At 35.7% G+C, this 21,636-nt stretch overlaps 1 protein-coding gene across 2 annotated transcripts in view; it reads right to left on the reverse strand.

Moving 5' to 3' along the window:
- SLC25A21 (solute carrier family 25 member 21) overlaps positions 1–21,636 on the reverse strand; it is a 236,920-nt gene that overhangs the window by 85,114 nt on the left and 130,170 nt on the right. For both annotated transcript variants that reach the window (XM_088057513.1, XM_088057514.1), the window contains exon 2: positions 17,475–17,523. In XM_088057513.1, coding sequence (XP_087913639.1) covers positions 17,475–17,523 — 49 coding nt within the window. The remainder of the gene's footprint in view (positions 1–17,474; positions 17,524–21,636) is intronic.

Below are 21,636 nucleotides of genomic sequence, written 5' to 3' on the forward strand. Positions count from 1 at the left end.
AACATAAAAGCTTTATTCACAAAAAAAGTCAATTACACAACCCAATTTGTTTTCACCAGCAACCAAAGGAAAGCCTGGTTAGGATGTTGCAAGATCCAAACACCTTGGATCTACATGTTCCACCAAAGTTTATATTATAGATATTTCTAAGAAACAAACTAACAATTAGAGACACCTGTTAAAAGGGCCTGTGCTCTGTTCACACTTCATGTAGTATCTTAAAGTGACAGCATATTAAAATGTCAGTGCAATTCTTTTCCATTACAGAACTATTTTTAACAACAGAAAGTGCAATTAAATTGTCTGCTCCTAAGTACTTGTATATAACTTGCTTAGCAAAATGTACTAAAGTACATTGGTGCAGAAGGGAAAACTAACACATATATAAATTTTAGTACTAGAAAACACACAATGAAAAAAGATATGGACAGGAAAAAAAAAGGTAGTTATATTAACCTCCTGCCACATTTTTTGGTACTTCTTAAGCACATAATATGTTTCTTCTAAGATAGTTTTTCAATTTTAGATGTATGGGCCTGTATTGTAAGATAAATGTGGTGGACAAAATAAACTCATGTCAGAAGTACCCTGAGTGGGAACTAAGCCACATTATGAACCATACCTGAGAGCAGAGCAAGACAAGCACCTTCAAACAATTCCTACAGATTCTTTTTATGGGTATCACCCACACAGTGAAGAAGCATTTACAGCACCTTTACTGTTAAATAAAGTTAAAGAAAAATTACAGCTTGATAAAGTGGATTGCTTTGGAGAAAATTCGCCTTAAAAAACAGTTGTTAATTTACAAGAAAATTCCAACAAATATGAAGGTTTAAAGTTATCAAAACTGAATTTCCAATAAAACCCATTTTAAATATTCTGTCATTAACTGAAGATCATGTATGTGTCCAAAACAGAGCATCTAAACTATTTCAGCCCCATTTCAATGTCCCGTGGAGTATGAAGGGTGCTACACAGTCTTGTGGCAGTGCCTGAGGGAAATGTGAAAAATCTGACTGTCTCTTAAAAATGTTGCATATTTTGTCATTTATTTAAAGTCATAGACGGATATGACCTTCCAAAATGTTCATGTTATGACAAATTATCCACCACTATTGGGTTTACTGAATTGATTATTCTGAGCTACAGGACTCTGTGGAATAGATTTAACAATACTGTAATCAAGGGTAAATTACTTTTGCCCACCTGACCAACACATTGCCCCAGGTTACCACTTTGTAGCAGAAGGAACAAAATGAACTGTCCCCAGGTATTTTTGCTCACAGCCTTTGTTTTAATGGAACGAATATAAAATACAAGTCTTTAAGCTGTATTTCATGAAGAATCACATTTTCATCTGTATGACTTCAGCAGTTTCCCACTAGCTTTCAAAGAAGTAGCTTCATCATTTTGAAATCTGAAAATTTCCTGAAAATTGATTGATGTATCTTTGAAAGACATCCTCTTCTAATATATTTGTCTTTGTTTTCTGAAATCTGTCTCATCAAAATTTTAGCTGACCAAATTTCTGTTTATTCTAAGTTTTATTATGCTCTGGATAAAAATCCTGGTTTATTTTTCAAATATGGAAGCATTCAAATACCAGGATTCAAGATATCTGTGTGCTCAGAAGCCAGCTTGTCTTCAGATATAAAAGTAAACACTTTCCAAAGGCTTGTGATTTAAATTGTTCACATCAATTGAAATTTGGTGCAACTGCAAAAATTATGTCTACCAAGAGCACCTGTGAATTGGCCTCGTGCTGTAAAATTTATGATTGTAACTTTATGGTTTGTCACCCAAGACTCAAGTTTACATTATTCTTAAGCTATGTGATTAAATGGGAGGAAGAACTTTGGGCCAGACTTTTCAAAGCTGCTGTATGTATTTCCACTGCACTCAGACTAGCCAAGAATACTGGAACTGTTGTAGCCCCAGCACACCTAACACAACCCTGTTCTAATTGGTGCAGAATTCCTATTAGTCACAAGGGTCTGTGCTGGCAGCCACAAAAAGCTGGATTGTAAAAGACATTCTGACCATTGACTTCTTTCCAGAATTACCTACTCCCATATAAGAGTTTGTGAGGAACAGGTGAAGCAAAGTCATTAATCCACCTTTACTCCATATACCACCTAAGGACTTCTGATTCACTAAGAAAATTTTACAGTGCCAAAATCTCCCTCAATGTTCTCTGACATGTCAGAATAGCACAAAAAGACAACAACAAGGCCTTGCTCTTCTTATTCAACTGGTCTGAATGCTGCTGTATAAATTTATTCAAAGGCTGAAAAGTGAGAAAGTGGAAATGACATTATTAGTGCATCTAATTGATCTCAAAATTTGGTTTGGCTAATCAAGAAAAGGTTTCATGTAGCAGAATCAGCTGAATCTATGTGAATTATTAACCTTTTTCCACAGATGTGATGTTCTCTGGGATTTCATGTTTTTTCTAACGGATGAGATGCTTTTCATAGTACTCAGAATGCATATGGGCATGATATACCCACCATCATTCTCTTATTTCTTTTCTGATGATTCATCAGAACAGTGGATGGAAAGTGTCTGAGTCAGTGAATTCAGCTCTTATTATCACAGGCAATTCTGTCATATATGCCTTTATAGGTCTCTAGTCCTAAGGAAGTGACGGCTACAAAAATGGGAGGCTTTTTGCCTCCATAGGACCTATTATCATATATCAGAAGACAAAGCATCAGAAAGCCATCTGTCCTAATATTTAGTCTTTGCCAACAGTCTAGAGAGGATCATCAGGCCGGTATACAGCAAGAGGACAAATATACACCCTTTGCATTTGCAGATGTCATGGTTCCAGACCTCAGGCTTCTTGTTAACTATGTCCTTGCTCTCTCCATCCAACTATGGGAATAAGTTTCACATATGGCACTATACTTATTTCTTTATACAGGTTTACTTCCTAACTAGAGCACAACACTTCATGCTCCATTTTTTTCATGCTGATCATCAGAACTGACTGAAAAAAACCCCACATCTGCTTGGAGGGAGACTCAGTTTACTTCCTTTCATAGTCCTCCCTCTCTAACTATACTTTTTGCTGGGCAGTTTTGTTTTGTTTGCTTGCTTGTTTGTTTGTTTTTCAAATTTTCTTCTTTTTGTTGTTGAATTAGTTTTTGGCCAAGTTAGAGAGCTGAATCTGATGAGTGCAGGGCTGACATGAGGGAATATGAAGCTCTTTTTAGTAGCCATGAACTAATATATCTTCTAAAGCTGTAATATGAAATTTCAACCCTAATTACATATTTCACAGAAAAGTCAACAGCTCTTTGTAATGTGCAGTCATCTTTCATAGTAATAACAGCAAGAAACTTCTGCAATATTGTGCAATTTTATTAACAGAGAACTTCAGGAATGTTTTATTCATTCAAATTCGGCCAAGTATTTAGGTATTTGGTACTGCAGAGCTGATAAATGACTACTTTGAAGAGCAGGAACTAATATACCCATAATTTTAATGGTTTGATGGTTCTGACTCAGGATCTTCCACAATCAGTTGAACTGATGTAAGAGTTCACCTGAAACAGAATGGGGAGGTTTACCCCTCAATTTGTTCTGCCCTGTTCCTACTCACTTTTCATTGAGTGGTCCTGCTGCTTTCTCCCTGATAGTTCTGATGCTCACTGAACCCTTCTATAAGCTGATACAATTCACAAATTCATGAGAAACTGTACCAATTAGTCTTCCCCCAGGAGGAAATGTTCTATAGGCTTATGGAAAACTACAAGGTTCTGTAAGGAGCACTGTTGACAAGAGGGAGACAAGAATCTTGTCTTTTTAGCAGCAATGAGCAACAAAATTGGATCATCCTGTTTTGTAAAGTTGAAAACTAAATTTTAGTATATTCCTAAGTTTTCTACTACATATACTACAGCCATACACTGTCACAAAGCATTATCTGTGTAATAATGGAATTGTTAGCAGCTTTACTTCTTAAATATGTCAAGTTGTTCAGATAAAATAAAAATTTGGTAAGAAAAAGAATGTATCTGAAAAGGAAAATGCTATATTGCTATTCATCTAAAAATACACCTTTCAGTGATTAAATTAGGAAAGATTTTTACTTATATAACATTATTGCATTATTCTATTCTCCTGTGAAGGTAACATAACATGCTTGCATTATTTTTATTTCCCCTGTGACGGAGCTCAACTTCCACCTACAAAGGAACATATTTGTCCATAACTAACTGAACTTCATTTTTTCAGATACAACACTGTGATGCTTGTTCTGTCAGACAAAAGAGAAAAAATGGCAATCATAGAAATAAAAGTTTTATGTAACTTAGACATAGTAAATAAATATGCATACATCTTTGATTAGGATGAGGTTTTGCATTACAAGATAGCTGATCCAACAGCCTGCAGCCACTAGAAAACAAATACTTTTCAATAGCTTAATTTTCTGACACGCTATCAAGCCAAATCAATTTTCCCTGCAGTTTTGCAACTGCTAGATCTGGCATACGGGAAATGGTGGGACCAAACTACAAAGACTAGAAGGGTGCTGGGTGTCAAGGAACCAGGAGAAGGCCTAACTCTCTTAGTGTAAAACCACCCTTTCACCAGATCGAGTGTAACAGCATCCTCTAATGACAGCATGTACACACATGCCTTTCATGCATACCTCTAGCACACAGCCACTGATAATCTGGGTCTGGGTTGCCCCCTTCTTGTCCTCATATTGCCTGATACACAATTGTGTGGGGAGTTAATTCAGAAAACCAAGCTGGTAAAAAAGAAACCCAGGCAGACAATGATTAATTGATAAGTCTTCCATTGTGCTAGCTCTCTGAAATGCTGCTTGTCAAGGGGGCAAAGAATGGTAGTGTATGTGTCAAGGGAACACAAATTGAGCTGAAAATGTGGAACCATGTTTTTAAATGAAGTATGCCTTCCTTCACTTCTTTCTAAGATACAAAATAAATTTTAAAAAGGGGAAAGTTTTTTGGATTTTGTTGTTGTTGTTGTTTGTTTGTTTATTTGCTTTTCCTTTCCTAATCTGTATTCCAGTTTAGCAATTTCAAAACTATCTAATTTCACCCATCCAGCTTGTAGCTGACTCACTCAGGAAAAGTGCCATGAGGTAGCAGAATAATCTAAAGACCCACTGCTCTTTACAGGCACTTTTTGATCCAATTCCCATTTGTCTCATTCTCCTACCTCACCCCTTGTACCGTCTCTGGCTGATTCCTGCGCTGACCTGATTCAGCTCACTAAGGTGCTAAAGAAAGAAGTATCCAATGGTTTCCCAGGGGAAACCATCTTGATCTACGTTGCCACACCTGGGCAGATGCTGGATGGACAGTATGTAGCACTTACATACATACACTTACATAAATACCTCTCCCTCTGTTACAGACCCTGAACTCCACCACACAGGCACCCACCCACGGCACCTTCCCAGCGCTCTGCTGCCATACCGTAATAGCAGCCAGTGCACAGGGGACACACAGGTGCTGTTTTGCCCCTTCTCCAGACTTAGGGAAATGGATAAAATGGTACAAGAAATGGCCATACTTTTGTAGTTATAAAAAATTAGCACTGCTATGGATCAGTAATCCACTATGGATATGAGAAAATAGGGAGGGTCACAGCACCTCTGAGGCACAACCCCTTCTGTGCGCTGCTCCTCAACTGGTGCCACTGAGCTCTGCCCCTGGCTCAACTCGGGTTGTAAAAGCACAATCTAACCTTCTGCCTTCTCACCAGGGAGTCATCAGCTTACTACAACAGCGCAGCAGCTAAAAACTTGCAAATATTTCCTTAGCTTTTTGTTGTTTCTTTTTACTCTCTTGAGATATAAGTTCAAAAGACATCTCTGTTGTGCCAAGATTATTTTGGAGATGGTATTTTACTTGCATCGCACTCAACATGAAGACTCTTGTTTCTCAAAACCCCCTCTAGACCTAGAATACACACTGATGCATCTGTTCATAAAAACATACAGAAAGCACAGTTCATAAAGATATTATCTCTCTTTTTATTTATTTATAGATTTACTTGGCACTTACTGGACTAATGCAGTTATTTTCGGGACATACTTAAATAAAGCATTAAGAGCCAACTTCTCTGAGAGAATTATTGGCATTGCTACAGTTACACTGTGCTTCCAACACATACAGCTTTTTTCTCTTGTATCCATAGCTTTGGAAAGCTAGCTCAAGTACAAGTAAGAAAAAATAAATGTAAAGAGGAGAAAATTTACTTTCTGTTTATTGTAATTGAAGTCATTAAACACTGATTTTCCATACTTGAACTATCTCCCACTCATTGCAGTAGATGAACAAATACTAATAAAATAAACATAGGCAGTTCTTTCTTTCTCTCTTTCTCTCTCTCTTTCTCTCTTTCTCTCTTTCTCTTTCTTTCTTTCTTTCTTTCTTTCTTTCTTTCTTTCTTTCTTTCTTTCTTTCTTTCTTTCTTTCTTTCTTTCTTTCTTTCTTTCTTTCTTTCTTTCTTTCTTTCTTTCTTTCTTTCTTTCTTTCTTTCTTTCTTTCATTCTTTCTTTCTTTCTTTCTTTCTTTCTTTCTTTCTTTCTTTCTCTTTCTTTCTTTTTGCCTGCCTGCCTGCCTGCCTGCCTTCTTCTCTTTTCTTCTCCCTTTCCTTTCCTTTCCTTTCCTTTCCTTTCCTTTCCTTTCCTTTCCTTTCCTTTCCTTTCCTTTCCTTTCCTTTCCTTTCCTTTCCTTTCCTTTCCTTTCCTTTCCTTTCCTTTCCTTTCCTTTCCTTTCCTTTCCTTTCCTTTCCTTTCCTTTCCTTTCCTTTCCTTTCCTTTCCTTTCCTTTCCTTTCCTTTCCTTTCCTTTCCTTTCCTTTCCTTTCCTTTCCTTTCCTTTCCTTTCCTCTTTCCTTTCCTTTCCTTTCCTTTCCTTTCCTTTCCTTTCCTTTCCTTTCCTTTCCTTTCCTTTCCCTTCCCTTCCTTTCCTTCTTTCCTTTTTTCTTTTTCCTTTTCTTTTTCGTTTTCTTTTTCTTTTTCTTTTTCTTTTTCTTTTTCTTTTTCTTTTTCTTTTTCTTTTTCTTTTTCTTTTTCTTTTTCCTTTTCTTTTTCTTTTTCTTTTTCTTTTTCTTTTTCTTTTTCTTTTTCTTTTTCTTTTTCTTTTTCTTTTTCTCCTTGCTTGAATTATTTTAGGCATGTTCCATCCATGGTTAGAAATCAGGCATGACAGTGGTCTAATGCAAAAGTTTTGTCCATGGAGAAATCAGACATGACTACGGTCTACCCCTGAATGTGATCTTAATGTTTTATACCACTGACAAATCATTAACATCTGCTAATAACTCACCCAGCTGCTTTGTTTGATTGTTTTAAAAAAAAACTTATGTACACCATAGATGTCTCCAGCTCATAGTCTAAGTAACCTTTCCCAGCTGCTTAATCCTTATTTAAAATCTTACTTTAAAATACACACATTTTTAACGATTCCATTTCTTTGTCTCCAGACAAAGTAACTGTGCTAACATCTGTTCATTTTCACTCCCCAATTCCCATCTTAAATACTTATTTTCAGCATGTATTTTTCTTGTAAATAGAATCCCATATACTTTCTCACCTCCTAGTCCTTCATTTTCTCCTTTCCGCTCTTGCTCTCATTCCACTCTATCCCTCATGATTTCTTTTGACTGATTATATTTTAAATACAGTATTAATACAGAGAGAAAGATTATTTAAAGAACTTCTTTGATTATCTCACACTAATTTAAGCTTGGGAAAAAGAAAATGGGGGCATGCCATGAATCTACTATGTCTAAAGGGAATAAACAAAGGGAAAGGGGAACAATATGCAGTAAAGGGTGTGTAGGTAGTTGTAAGGGATAAAACTATGTAATGTAAATACTGGAACATTAGAAAATACCCACTGGCTGTGAGAAGCAGTGGGCTATGCAGGAGCATTCCGAGGGAATTAGAGAGGACTTGTCACCAAGCACGTTTTAAAACAGACTCGAAAAAAAGTATGGTTTGGCACCAAGCAACAGGCAGAGGCAAGGAGAGAGGAGAGGGTGAGGGTGAGGGAAAGTGAGAGGGAGATGAAGCTGAACTCAGCAGTGGGATGGAGAGTTCTGAGTGCTACTACAGCAGTGGCAGAATATGACAGACACAGGCTGTAGCACCTCATTTGGGAACGGGCCGTGATTTTAAGTGCTGGATTTTAAGACTGCAGCGGTCTAAAGAGTACAGCTCTGGATAAAATGCTAGCAGTTCTGGTACCATTCCCCATGGCCAAAAAACAGCAGATGAATAGTTGAATAGTCCCATGTCCAAAATAAATAAATCAGATTTATAAGTGATGTACAAGATAGTTCATACTGCACTGAGCACCAAGACATCCAATGTTATTTCTTTCTCACTGTTAAGAGTATAAGGGGCACAGAGGCAATTTACATAGCTCAAAAAAGGTACATTGCCATAAGTTGCAGTAATTCCTTTTTTGACAGCAATAAAATAGCATGTCCTGAGACTGTGAGAATCCAAACAAATAAATTATACACAAATAATTGAACACATCTATTGTATTTAAGCTAATATAACACACTAAAATACTACAGGGTGTTTTCTGTACAAATATGGCTGTATTTTTCCAGATCTGTCAGTCGACACACATATCCAAAATGTTTCAAACTGAATTTCATTTTTGTCATGAAAATTTAGTCATGGCTTCTCATTCATGTAAATATCCTGTTTATGTGTAGATACCTTGAGACAGTACAAAGAAAATCCAAGTACTTCTATCGTTAACTTCTTCAGTAGTTTCTAACTAGAGAAACAGACAAGAGTACAATGAATATATTTTGCAGGCTACTTAATCCTTGGTTCTTTTAATTTTTTTCCTTTTCCCACTGTAGTGTAATGACAAAATAATTACTCTCTCATAATTCTAAGGCATGATTATTCACCATAACAGTTTTAGAGCTCTTTCATCACATTTTCCTGTTCTGTCTAGAAGAGGGTTATTTGTAGCCTCATATTATAAAAGGAAGCATTTTCATAAAATTAAGGCAATAAAAAATGGAAGAAAAAAAATTTAGAGCTTTCTTGGGTTTAAACTGCAAGTGCAGAATGTACAGCCTGTGAAATCACAAAACACAGTCCACACCACTTTTTTGCAACTGCATCATGCAGACACAAATAATCAACTGCAGGTTTTTCCAGTGCTAGAGAACTTAAATATCAAGAAACTTCACTTCCCTTACCAAGGAAGATGCTGTACCAGTACAGTCAAATATATCTGTGTGCATTTATTTTTTTGAAGCATGTAAATATATAGATGCAGATTATAGGAGAGAAACCCTCAGGCTCTTGTCATTTTACAAGTTCTGCCCATGTAGTTGCCAGTAATGTTTATATGAACTTTGTAAGCACTGGAAATCCAAACATAGAAAGAATATTGTGCTATGTCATTAGAAAGAAAACAAAATATACATTTAAGGGACCTGAAACAAACTGTTCTAGCTCATTGTCCAAACTGGAGGAAAACTAAAATAAGAAACAAAAAATTGTTAAAAGAACAAATGACTGAATATATCTTGCAAATGCCCATAGTCAAAAGGAGTGTCACTAGCAGGATGGATAATCAATACGTCTTCTAACATGATTACTCTTTACTCCCCAAATAAGCTGCTCAAGGAATCATCTGTAAGGGTTCACCTAGACAGAGCTATGCTTGAGGAATGTAATAGACCTTCTCACAGAATCATGGAATTGTCTGGGTTGGAGGGGATCCAGGGATCATCAAGTCCTACTCTTAAGTGAATGGTCCATACAGGGATTGAACCCGCGACTCTGGTGTCATTGGCACCACACTCTGGGAAGATGCACCAAACCAAAACTCTCAAACAAAATTAATTACTGCATCTTGAAGATAACTAAGGCCACTCCAAGTCAGCTTTGGTCCACCAGCCTTCTAGAAACCCAAAACACCCCTTCCGTATCTATCTGACAAGAAATTATACAAGAAAAACACCACACATTCTTTCTTGCCCTGGCATTCTCTTTCTTTTGCTCTCTCTGGTAGACTGTCCACTTGCTTCCTTGTCTCAAAAGCTTATCCCATCTACTACTGCCTCTCTCGATTCCCCTGTGATGATCTTGCCACTTCCTCCCTGCATATAGAGCCATTTAATTTCCTTCCAGTGCACTCCTAAAGTAGGTGACTATTTCAGCATCTGGAGTTGTCTTTTATTTCACATTATTCCCCTAAAAGCCTCACAAACCAGGAAAGCATTCTTTAATAGGTAAATAGAGATTAATGTTCTATCTTGAGCCGAAGGTGGACATGGTTTATTTTGTGGGTGTTAGAAATTCTAGGTTGTTACAGCTCACAAGTGAGTCAAGAAGCTCAGGGAAGTTTCAGTAAATCCAGTGAAATGGCACAGATAACATGTAATCCAAAGCATTCTATCATCATGCCATGCTGTCAAGTGAAAACTATGATTTTAGGGTATTTCAGTCCAAAAAGGCACATCCTATTCATTTAAAAAACTCGAGTAGATGGCAGAATGTGTAATCAAAATTAAAGCAAAGCTTGGGAGATCTGTAGCAGTCTGATTTGATGAAGCAGAAATTAAGTTTCTATCAAAGAAGGGATAGAATTATTTTAAAATCAAGAAAATATAGGTTATAGATCTTTCAAAAATCTACACTGATTTGAAATAGGGGTATCATCAAGCAGTTCTGGTGTTTGATCACAAATAACACAATATCACATGAGGAGATGATGAAGCACACTTACAGAGCTCCTTTTGTCCTAAAGGATTTGACACTCTTTAGAAAATATACATGTGGTATGCCTATGAATAACAAAAAAAGAAAAAGCATATAGGAACTGAACTACTTCGACAAGCACTGCAAATCAGAGCATCTGTTTAACAGTGTACGTCAATACTGTTCTTTAATTCAGGGAAGGATTTAAATTGCAATAATATATCTAGCAGGAATTATTAGCCCACGTGCCCTTATTAATTCCTAACAGATTGTACATAGAAGGCAAAAGAAGGGCAAATTACAGAGCACTGGATCACATCCACATCCAAATTACTATAAACTGTAAAGTCCTCATTATAAAAAATTTGGATCTGTACATAAATATCCAAAGTATTTCAATGCTGAAATTCAAATGCCAAAACCAGAGCAAAAATTGCAATATGCACACAAGCCCTGTGAAAAATTGTGCCAAAGGCCACTGATAATTGAAGGAAATCTAATCCCAGAGAAAAGTCTTGACATTTGGATGAAATAAGGACATTAAGCTGAGTTGGTCAGAGATTATTTGTACTCAGTTCTTTTTCTTCAAAATGAAAAAAAAACATTTCTCAAGAAATTATCACTTTCAATATATTTTTATGCACTTCTTTTAGATGACAATGGATGTTGTTCTCTGCATTTTCAAACAAAACCTTCTGTTTTTCTAGTCCAAAATTACTTAAAAGTCATTGAAGAGAAAGAAAGAAAAAAAAGGAAGTGAAAACTTCCAAAATCCAAAATTAATTACACGAAGTTTCATTGGCCATAACTCATTGTTTTTCTAAGTCTTCTGAGAGTTCAACTGTTCATTCCAATACAGAATATTTTGGTATCCTGATAATTTTCCCAGGACAGGAAGACTATTTTCTGCTTAAAACTGTTACAAATCTAACTCGAGCAGTTTGCATCAAGAACCATGAACTTAACATGGCCTGATGCAAACCAAGCGAACTACGGTCGCTTGGAAATGGTAACATTGTATAAGGACAATGAACTTTTCCTTAACCAATGTTTTTCAGAAACAAGCTCCACCTCTGCCCATTCAAACAAAAAAGACCAAAAATCAAAGAGGAATTAATGATATAAAGGAAGTAGCTCTTGCAAAATAACAGATGGAATGAGATCAGAAACACATGTAGTAAGCTGAACTTTTTTAATAAGACCAAAATGACAGAATTGGAACAAAGGAACAGAATGGATAAACATGCACACAAATCAGCAGAACAGTTGCTTACGAGAGATGGGTCTGTAATGCAGATTCCAAACATCGATTTAGATCCCAAATTATTTTTTAGATTTGGGCCTTTAAATTCATGATGTTGGTTTAGAATTTTTCAGAAAGAGTAGAAAAATTTAAAATCTCCATCCTGACTACACAAAAATTTCCTCCACAGTTTCTAAGGTGGATTATTTGCCTTGTATTTTAAATGCTGATGTTCGGGATCACACATGAGACCAAAAGCCAGTCCATATGAAGATTCTGATCTAAAGCTGAACTATGTGAAGAGGTATTTCAGTAGAGCAACATGGACTGCAGCCTCCCTGCCAGAGGTGAGAAACAGCTTTAAGAGAAAAAACAGGGATGTTGGATAGGTTGATCATGAAAACAAGATATACTTAATAACTTATTCTCCTGAGAAATTGAAGTAAATTTTTTTTTAAAATAATGTCTCCTCGGTCTCCTTTACTCATGGATTTTGAGATTGCCCACTCATCCCCATGTGAGAATGAGTTGTGAAGGCACAACTATTTAGAAAAATAGAAAAGACTGTTTAAATATGGAGAAAAAAATCAAATGGAACTGTCTATTTAAGTTGACTAGAGAAATATTAAAAACTGCCTACTGAATATATGTTTCAATTGTTAGGACAAAAGTTACCCTGATGATACTACTGTTAAAATAATAAACTAGACTTTCTCCAAGTCTTTTATATGGTATTTGGCATAACATCCACCTCTCTTTGAATACATTGTCTGGAAGTAAAAGACATAAATAAATACTAAATACTCCAGTGGTATGAATTCATCCATCTGAACTGAAGTCAACACAGATCTGGAGGACAAATCGGTATTATTGAGATGTGAGAGAAACCATCTTTCTTTCAAATATTTATCTCAAAGTGTATAGTGATATCAAATTAAACCTAAAATGGAATAGAGAAGTAAAAAATTCATAATTCCCCTAACACTTTTCCTGTTTATTCAAAACATATTCAGACAATTCAACAATTTCAGATGTATTTGTTTTTCAAATGTTATGCATTGGAAAGTTTTTGATGTGTTGTTATTTTTTATCTTTTATTTGAAAACACTTAGTCATATATTTCTTCATTTGTGTTTTCTATTAAATTCTGTCATGTAGACAACTGTTAAAAAAAATTACCCAGTAGGTTTCCTAACTACATAATACCAAGTCACATCCAAAATTATTATTTCTACACCAATATATGTTTCACAGTCTGTTTTCAGGAAGAGTGTACTCACTAAAATTTTGCTGCATAAATATTGGTGATAATCAAAGAAAAAAAAAAAAGAACGATAGCACATAAAAAGGGAATCAATTTATAAACCTAGGGAAATATTAGCTGAAATTGTATTTCTACTTGTAGTTCTGATTTTCTAACATGACCAATGGTTGCATGCATTTTTTGAGGTGTTAAATTGCAAGAGCAAGGAAAATTCTATGTTAGTGCATTTAGTTCAAAGTCATGGAGCTCCTGAAAACATCATTTTTATGCCAGTAACCCAGTACTAGGGAAATGAAAAAAAGAAACTGCTTGGGGCTTTTTTTCCCCCTGAGAAATCAGATTACCTTAGAACGTAAACTGGAACTGTCAGATCACAGTAGCATCCTCCAGTTAGCAGTCAGGCTTGCTTGACTGATTCCTCAAATACAATAGCTTTCCTTTGACTTTATACAGCTTCCTGCTACTCTCCCTTTCCCTCACCAACTATGCACCTGTGAGCTTCTGCATAAATGCTAATTTTTCCAACAATAAAATGTTAAGTTCTGAATTTTGCATATTTGATTGAGCCAAAATATATGACACCAGAATGCAAAGTATAAACTCTACCTCGAAAAGCACTTTACTATTTTTAATTTTAAAGTAGTATATATGGCAATATCTTGACCTATGTACCATGACCTAGTATGACATTTTGTCATTCTTTGAAAGTCTCATGGATGAAAACAGCATTACAGCCTGCATTACGCTTAAGACACAAAAAAGGCGCAAAGTAAGCAAACCCAGCTCTTTATCCAGGCTAAGATGCATTTCTCCTCCCTCACTTTCTAGCAAAGAAAGATCATTGAGAGTTCTTAATTAAAAAATAGACTTTCTATGTCTTGGCTGTATCTGTACTGAAAAACTCTTGCTGCTGCTGTCACTTCTCATACATGGCCACACACAAAAACTTAACAGACTTTGTATTTAGGAGGACAAGAGCAGAGGTTCAGTATTTTATTTAATGGCTAAGTTAATCATAAGGATAACTGATATATAAAATAGCTAAAACTTAAAAATTCAGCACATCTTTTCTTAATAATATCTCAATCTTGCAAATGAGAAAAGAGCTTCATTTCAAAGAATAAATGGGATTCATAAAGCTAAAACAATGGATCATAGTTATCTTCCTCTATCTAGCCAACAGGAATTTCTTAGTGATCTTTGGTGTTCTAGCAGAGAAAAAATAAAATTATTTTCATATGTACGCTTAGGAAAAAACACTTCATTAAGCATTTGGACCCTCTATGTTTGTAAGCATGTACTTATATACTGTTCCTCCCTTGATGTGAGCAGATAAACAAATCTAGCATTGTTGCTGTAGAATAATAGAAACTTGCTAAACAGAGAAAAGACATTGCAAAATGTCATAAAGGAGCCAAACCATTTTCCAGGGTTTCAAAATAATCTTTGACAGAAACTTTATTTTCTCCAATTTTTTTTTATTAAAAACATACACATACACAAAATATCAATGGAGCACTAAGCCACCAATCTACTAGATGTGAGCCTCTGACATCCTTCCTAAACTCCCTCAGAACAGAAATTTAGATCAATGAGATCACAATAATTTGAAATGGCCACAGGACTCCTTGCACCAAACACACTTCTAGAAAAAAAGGTAGGAAACTCAAAATACCATAAAAATTAAGCAAAAAATGATGTTTTCATACATCCTTTCACCTAACCAAAAGAAAGAAAATCCTAAACCACCTAAATCACCAAAAGTGTAATAGCTGGAAGTGATTAGGAAACGGTGGATTATCAATACCATGTTGGGAAAGATTAAGTACACAACAGCACTTAGAGGCACTGCAAGAAAGGAATAAAGTCAATGAAAAACTATTAGAAAACATTCTATGTCCAAAGTTCAGAATTAAAACCAATGTTTCAATTGAACTTTCAAGGCCATCAAAGAATTAATCTGCCATAGTAAATTTAGACCATTACAAAATGAAAGGAAGAAGCATGATGTTAGGAACATAGAACAAAATGATGGATGAGATCAAAGGACATTCTATTCTTGGTTTTGTCATTTGCTTTCAAAATGTAAGTATTTTCAACTACTACCATCTGCTGAGATCTGCAGAAAAGTTATTGCAAAATCTGCATAATATCTCTCAATACATCCACATCAACAAACTAGAAAAACTATCACTCGGGTGCAGCCCACTTCTGCAAAGTGTTGCAGCTAACTCAGTGGAGGAGTTAATGGAAGTTCCTTCAAATGAAGAAATTTGTTTAATTGATTTGTTTGATTCAGCCCCTCAGTTTTACTTTGATAGATAATCTGATTTCTTCTGCACAGCTACTGTGCTTTCCTTTTTTCCTACTTCTTTGTTTCTTCTAAAAATTCCACTGTTTATGGACTCACATTTCATACACAGGTTTCCTAATTTTTATTACTTTTTATTTTGTTTTTAAGGATTGTTACAGCCTCACAAACATCCCCCCACACTCTTTAATGCTTTACATTTCTGGATGTCGGATCTGAGAAGCCTTTTCACTACTAAAAGCTTGTAAAACTCAGAAAAATCTCAAAGAGACATGGGAAAATCTGTCCTTTTGTTCTGAGAGTCCACTGGTGGTTCCTACCAGAAAACTGAAAGTATGTCTGTTGACTGCCAGTACAGATGTGCAATTAATGCATTTTCTGACACATGATATGCAGCTTACACTAAATTATGAATGATCTACATTCTTAATATAAAAACCCACAATTTCTAGTTCAGTACAAAGAGAAAAAGAGGAAGAACTAAAACCAAAGCTTGAAAGCTATAGGAGAGTTATAGCACAAACTGCCCAAACAAAATCACTAAAGCACATCCTTTGGGGACCACTTGACAGAAGAGCAAGACAGATTTTTTCCCTTTTAAATTTGGTCTTGTATTTGTTTTGCTTGTACCCTGTTGCTTTTGAGCCTTTAATTTCAATCTTATGAAAGCCTTGTTCTAATAGCATTTTTTCAGTAGTACTTGGAAGGGCAGAGAGGACCCTCAGAACCACCAGGTGCATTGTCTCTACATCAACCAACACATCCACGTTATGAAGGGATACAGAGGGATTGCCTGAGCAAACTCCACACCCTGAGGAGGATCTGCTGCTCCCCAGCAGAGTTAATGCAGCTGGAGCCTGAATAAATGTCTCCTGGTGTTAGGCAATGAACACAGACTGAAGACTTCCTACTGTAAAAATGCAACCTGCAAAAAAATGCATCTCAAGGTCTTTGGCAAATCACAGAATGTGATTTAAACAGGAGCCAAAAATGCACCCACAAAAAGCTCACGTTGGCTAACTGAAACTAGAAGTCATAATTGAGAACTTCAAGCATATTCCAGAGACCACAGCTGTCCTCATCATTTGTTTGGGGCTAATTAGTCTCCTAGTGAAGTTTTTCTACCTACATGTCTGTGACCTAGATAGAGCTCCAGGAACAGTATATGGCAATTATTGGCACTGCACAACACATGTGGCATAAATAGTTTTCTCCTTCTCCATTCTGGTTTGCTCCATTCGTATGCTTCTCCATTCTGGTTTGCTTTTCATGTACAGTAACACTTACTTGTAAATTTATATAAAAACTAAAAAGCACAGAAAATAAAATGGTGTTCCAGAAACTAGAAACAAAGCTATTCTTTTTTCATTTCAGTGACCAACATCAGGAAAAAACCAAACTAATGAGCAAATTTTCAAGGTCATTCAACAACATTTATACTCATACAAGAGCAAATATTCAGAAAACAAAATACAGACAGATAAAAATATTTTAAAAATATAAAATCATGAAGTTATTTAGCTTGTAAAGAGAATATGGAACATCTCTTATTATTTTTATTAAATCCTGTGAAAATTATTTTGGAGGCAATATGGTATTTTCTAATTACATATAAAAGCATTACTGTAGATATTACCTATACTAAGTGAATTTAACTTTAGCCATCTTCATGTCATAGCATTGGGTTACAAGAGTAAAAATACATGTCATAAGCAGATTTAACACCTTTAGATGACCTCTAATGAGAAATGTGCCATGCTACTCAAATTCCATATGTCAAATGCTGTAAATACAGGTAAGTAAATATAAACGTCATTAGAGGCACAAGTTATCTTACTGGGAGAAGTTCTAGGATTTTAGTTTTTGACAGCTTGTAATTTGGATATCTTCCAGTGTCAACAAAACCTGTTCAAGCATGATCTTACCTTGTTTTCACTACATCAAGGGGATGCATCAGGCAAATTTCTACAAGACCTATAAAAGAATAACAAAGAAAGGCCTAATAAACATTTGTACAAACAGTAATTTTCATTGACTCCAACAGTTTTTTAATTTTGAAAAGCAAGGTAAAAACCTACACATATCATTGATGACACAGTACTTGTACACCCCATATACTAAACATGCTCTTCTGTAGTGTGCAGAAACCACTGGGGTTTTCAACAGTAAACAGAGCTAATTGTTCATTAAAGTGGGATAAGGACTTCAGCTATGCAATCAATTTAATCATAGTTTTTGCTCAGTTTTCTGACTTAAGAACAGTGGGAACATTTGATTGGCATCATAAATAAACACATTAAGTCTTGTTGAGTGTAGCAAAGGAAGGGACTTCAGGTTGGCACTTGCTTCTTTGTCATATAATTCCTAAGGACGCTGCAGGACTGCACTGGTGGCTCAGATGAACTTGATGTAAAGATGACAGCTTATTCCTGAGTATCTGAGCTGCAGCCTCACTGGTTCTTTGTGCTATCCTGCCCTGTGCTGATGCTGATGTGTAGTGCTGGCTTTTCCCCTTCCTCCTCCTCTGCTCATCATTAGCACCTAGTTCCCATGATGAATGTGACTTCCCACATCCCCGAAGTGAGCGTGAACCTCAAGGGCCAATGCCAAGGTAAAAGATCTGGGAGATCCCAAATGCACCTGTCAACACCACCTTCAAAGTTGGCTCTATTATTCTTCCCATCCACCTGACACCTGATGTAAAGCCCATACATAACCCAGGGAGAACTTTCTAGTTAAATTTCTAGGTTTGCCTACTCTACTTTCCATTTGGCATATCAGCCTCATTCCAAAGAGCAAACAAAGAGTAAAAAGATGTATTTATCAGGATCGCTATGAAAGTATATTTTAGAGATCAGTAAATATGCAGACATAATAAAATCTACTACACAAATCTTACAGGACTTTGAAATGCCAAGAAAATATATACATAAATGTCCTAGATAACAATCACAATGTCTTTGAAATTTATGTTCCCTGGTTATTAGGACCCTTAAATGTCCACTCATGCTTTTTACCCACTGTAATAATTCAATGCTACATCATGAAGAAACAGGTTGTGAAGACTATACTTATTACAATGTTTGAATGCACTTGTTTATGATTATTGCAAAAATAATTACAAAGATTTTGTAATAAAGAATGTGTTTTTTGGTGATCTGGAGCTCAGTTTTTAAAATTCTTGATTCAGGAAAGCATTCTTCTTCAAGTTAAAATACCTGAAAATTCCTTTCTTTATGTATAACATACAGTCCCACTGAGATTAAGCACATGCTTGTGCTCCACTAGATGCTCTCCTATTTCAGATGTCACTGTCTGAAGTTCCACATCCTGTCCTCTTCCTTTAATGGCACCCACCACATCTGAGCTTAGGTGTTACTAAAGTTAGCAGCCTCTAATACAGTTTGTTACATGCTAGGCTACTCAACTACTTTCTTTTTCTAAGAAAAGTATTGAAATTAACACAAGGAGAAAATCACATTTTGAAATATTGCACACAAAAAACTATTGAACTAATGGAATTTCCATTTTGGCCCTATTCTTTAACAGACTTGATGGAGAAAAGCTCTTGGTGAGCTTCATGCAGGAACCAGGCTCCGCCTGAGTGCCACATGCTGCAGTATGTAATCAGTATCAGAAACCTGAGCTTCTTTTATTGAATATAATCTGAAGGAGATTTGAAGTTTCACATTTTGATTATTTTAGAACCAATAAGTTTAGTGTTTCAGGTAGAACAGGAAAACTGGGGATGTGGCTTAAAGTTTATATCAGACAACATTAAATTTCAAAACATTACCTAATTTTTATTTCAACTTTATGCAAACCTTCTGAGTAACACAGATACTTACTAAGTAAGCTTTTTAAACTGAAGCAGAGAATTAGCAGAAGGAGGATTCTCATTATAGCCAAAGGAGATGAAGCCAATAAATGCAATATAGATTTTAGCTCAGCCTATATTAAATACCTACATTTAAAAATAATGATTTATCTTCTGCTTGATACACTTTACATATTGAATACATATATTATTGATAACCGTTAGATAGTTATCCCAAGGAATAATAAGCTATTTATAAAATGAAAAAGAACAGCAAAACTTTTTGCACATGAACAGAAGTAACTTTTGGAGATAGTAACTGAAGGAGATTTTAGATTATAATGCTAAAACTCTTCATTAAATGTTTTTAATAGGAATTGGCATTAAAATTTGTGATGTTAAAATGTTTAAATGGAGTTCCTAACAAAAAATACTTGCTCTGAGTTCTAATTTAACAGAAACAATTTTCATTATTTTCTATCATCATACTTTAATGCATAAAGATTGAAAAACATAAAATTTGCCAGATAGCTCCTATCCTTACTTTTCTGCCGCTGAGCTTGAAAAACAGTATCAGGTTAATATTTATGATCATTGTTTTCCTGTGCTTTCTTTTCACTCCATGCAACATATGGGTTTTTTTTCAATTTTGGATAAAAGGAAGACAACATAGGTGATATCAGCCAAAGGATATTAATATTAGTGGTAATGAGATTCATTAAAAAGAATGCAGTTTTTTCAATGAAAGGAAAAACTATCATCATTATTTCTGTGCAGATATATTTATTAGTGTAATTATTGTAATTATTGTCCATTAATTGCTTCTATTTTACTAAAATAAGATGATATCACATTTCACATAAGGGAACTGTCCCAAAGTCTATAAACTGCTCCAGCAGCTGCCAACAGGTGCTTTGTGAGTGGAGCTGCAACCAAGTATTTCAGTGCTGGCAGGGGGCATAGCCTATGAGTTTTTCTCTTTCCAACCACCCTCCTTTTCCAAGCTCTCTTTTTCCAACCTTCTCCCCCTCTCCCCATTTTTGATCCTCTATTCATTCTTATTTTGGCAGATAGACCCTACAGTAGGGGGCCAAGCATGGGGCCAAGGGTTGTTCACCCTATTCTGTTTTTGCAGCATTAATGACCATTTTGGGAGAAAACTGTAGAGTGCCAGAATTTGGCTCTATTTTCTTGGTCCTCGTAGGATAATTTTTAATTCAGGCATTTTTCCAGCAACTGAATCAGATGAATTCCAAGGTCCTTGGCAAGAGCTGTGTTTTGATAACTTCAGGATTCTATTGGTTATCTGCCTTTCTCAATCTTTCCTTTGTCTCATCATATAAGTACACACCAGGTTTTAAACAATGTATAGTAACTTGATTTCACCAGACCAAATTCTTCAAAAGATGCAGGGATTATGACACAGCTCTCTGAAGAGCACCAAAGGACTGCACACTGTGCAAGACACTAATGGAACAACTACAAACACAAGCTACATTTTTCCATCTACTATAGTAGTCATGCAAATCATTACAACATCCTACTTGATAGCCTGCCCAGAAAGTGTGGTGGCCCTACCAAATTACAAGCACTCTGAGATGTGCTCAATAAAATAAAATATATTGCCCTTTCTTTAGCTAATGTTCATCAGCTTTGTGACAAATTCAATTAGTACTATGAAAATCTAATTTAGTAAACAGCTCTATCAGGGTGCAATATATCTTAACTTGTCACTCTGCAAAGACTACTGTTTACAAACTTTATTTCCATGATAAAGTAGTTAAAATAGTTAGAGATACATTGTCCGAAAAAATACTCTAATCGTCCCATTGGGTCTCCTTGGTGATGTCACATGCAAACCAACCCAGAGTGATTTATGATGGCCTAATTATGCTTAAAACAACTCAGATCCAACTAGCTGAACAAGAGCCCAAAGGAAATATAGGAAAGAACAATTACTGGATCAATCCAACATTTGTTGTCTTCTGGGTGGGAAAACATTCCCTATGAAAACCAAATACTAACCATAAAACAAGACATAATCAAAATCTGTGTGTTGAAGAAATAACCAGCTGTCATCATTGACATGCTCTGAGCATACACAAGTGGAATATCAACAATCGGGAAGGGAGTCCAGAATTCTATTATGTAAAACATTCTGCTCAGTAACTGAGCCCATGGAGAGAATAAAATGACAGAAAATGCTGACCCTCAAACTGACCCTCCTCAGTAAAGCATTTTCCCTTTCCCAAATAATATCTTCTGTCTTT

The sequence above is a fragment of the Pseudopodoces humilis genome, chromosome 7 (genome assembly GCF_049639895.1).
Source record: "Pseudopodoces humilis isolate 2021_Gansu_Grassland_sample_001 chromosome 7, ASM4963989v1, whole genome shotgun sequence".
NCBI classification, from domain to species: domain Eukaryota; kingdom Metazoa; phylum Chordata; class Aves; order Passeriformes; family Paridae; genus Pseudopodoces; species Pseudopodoces humilis.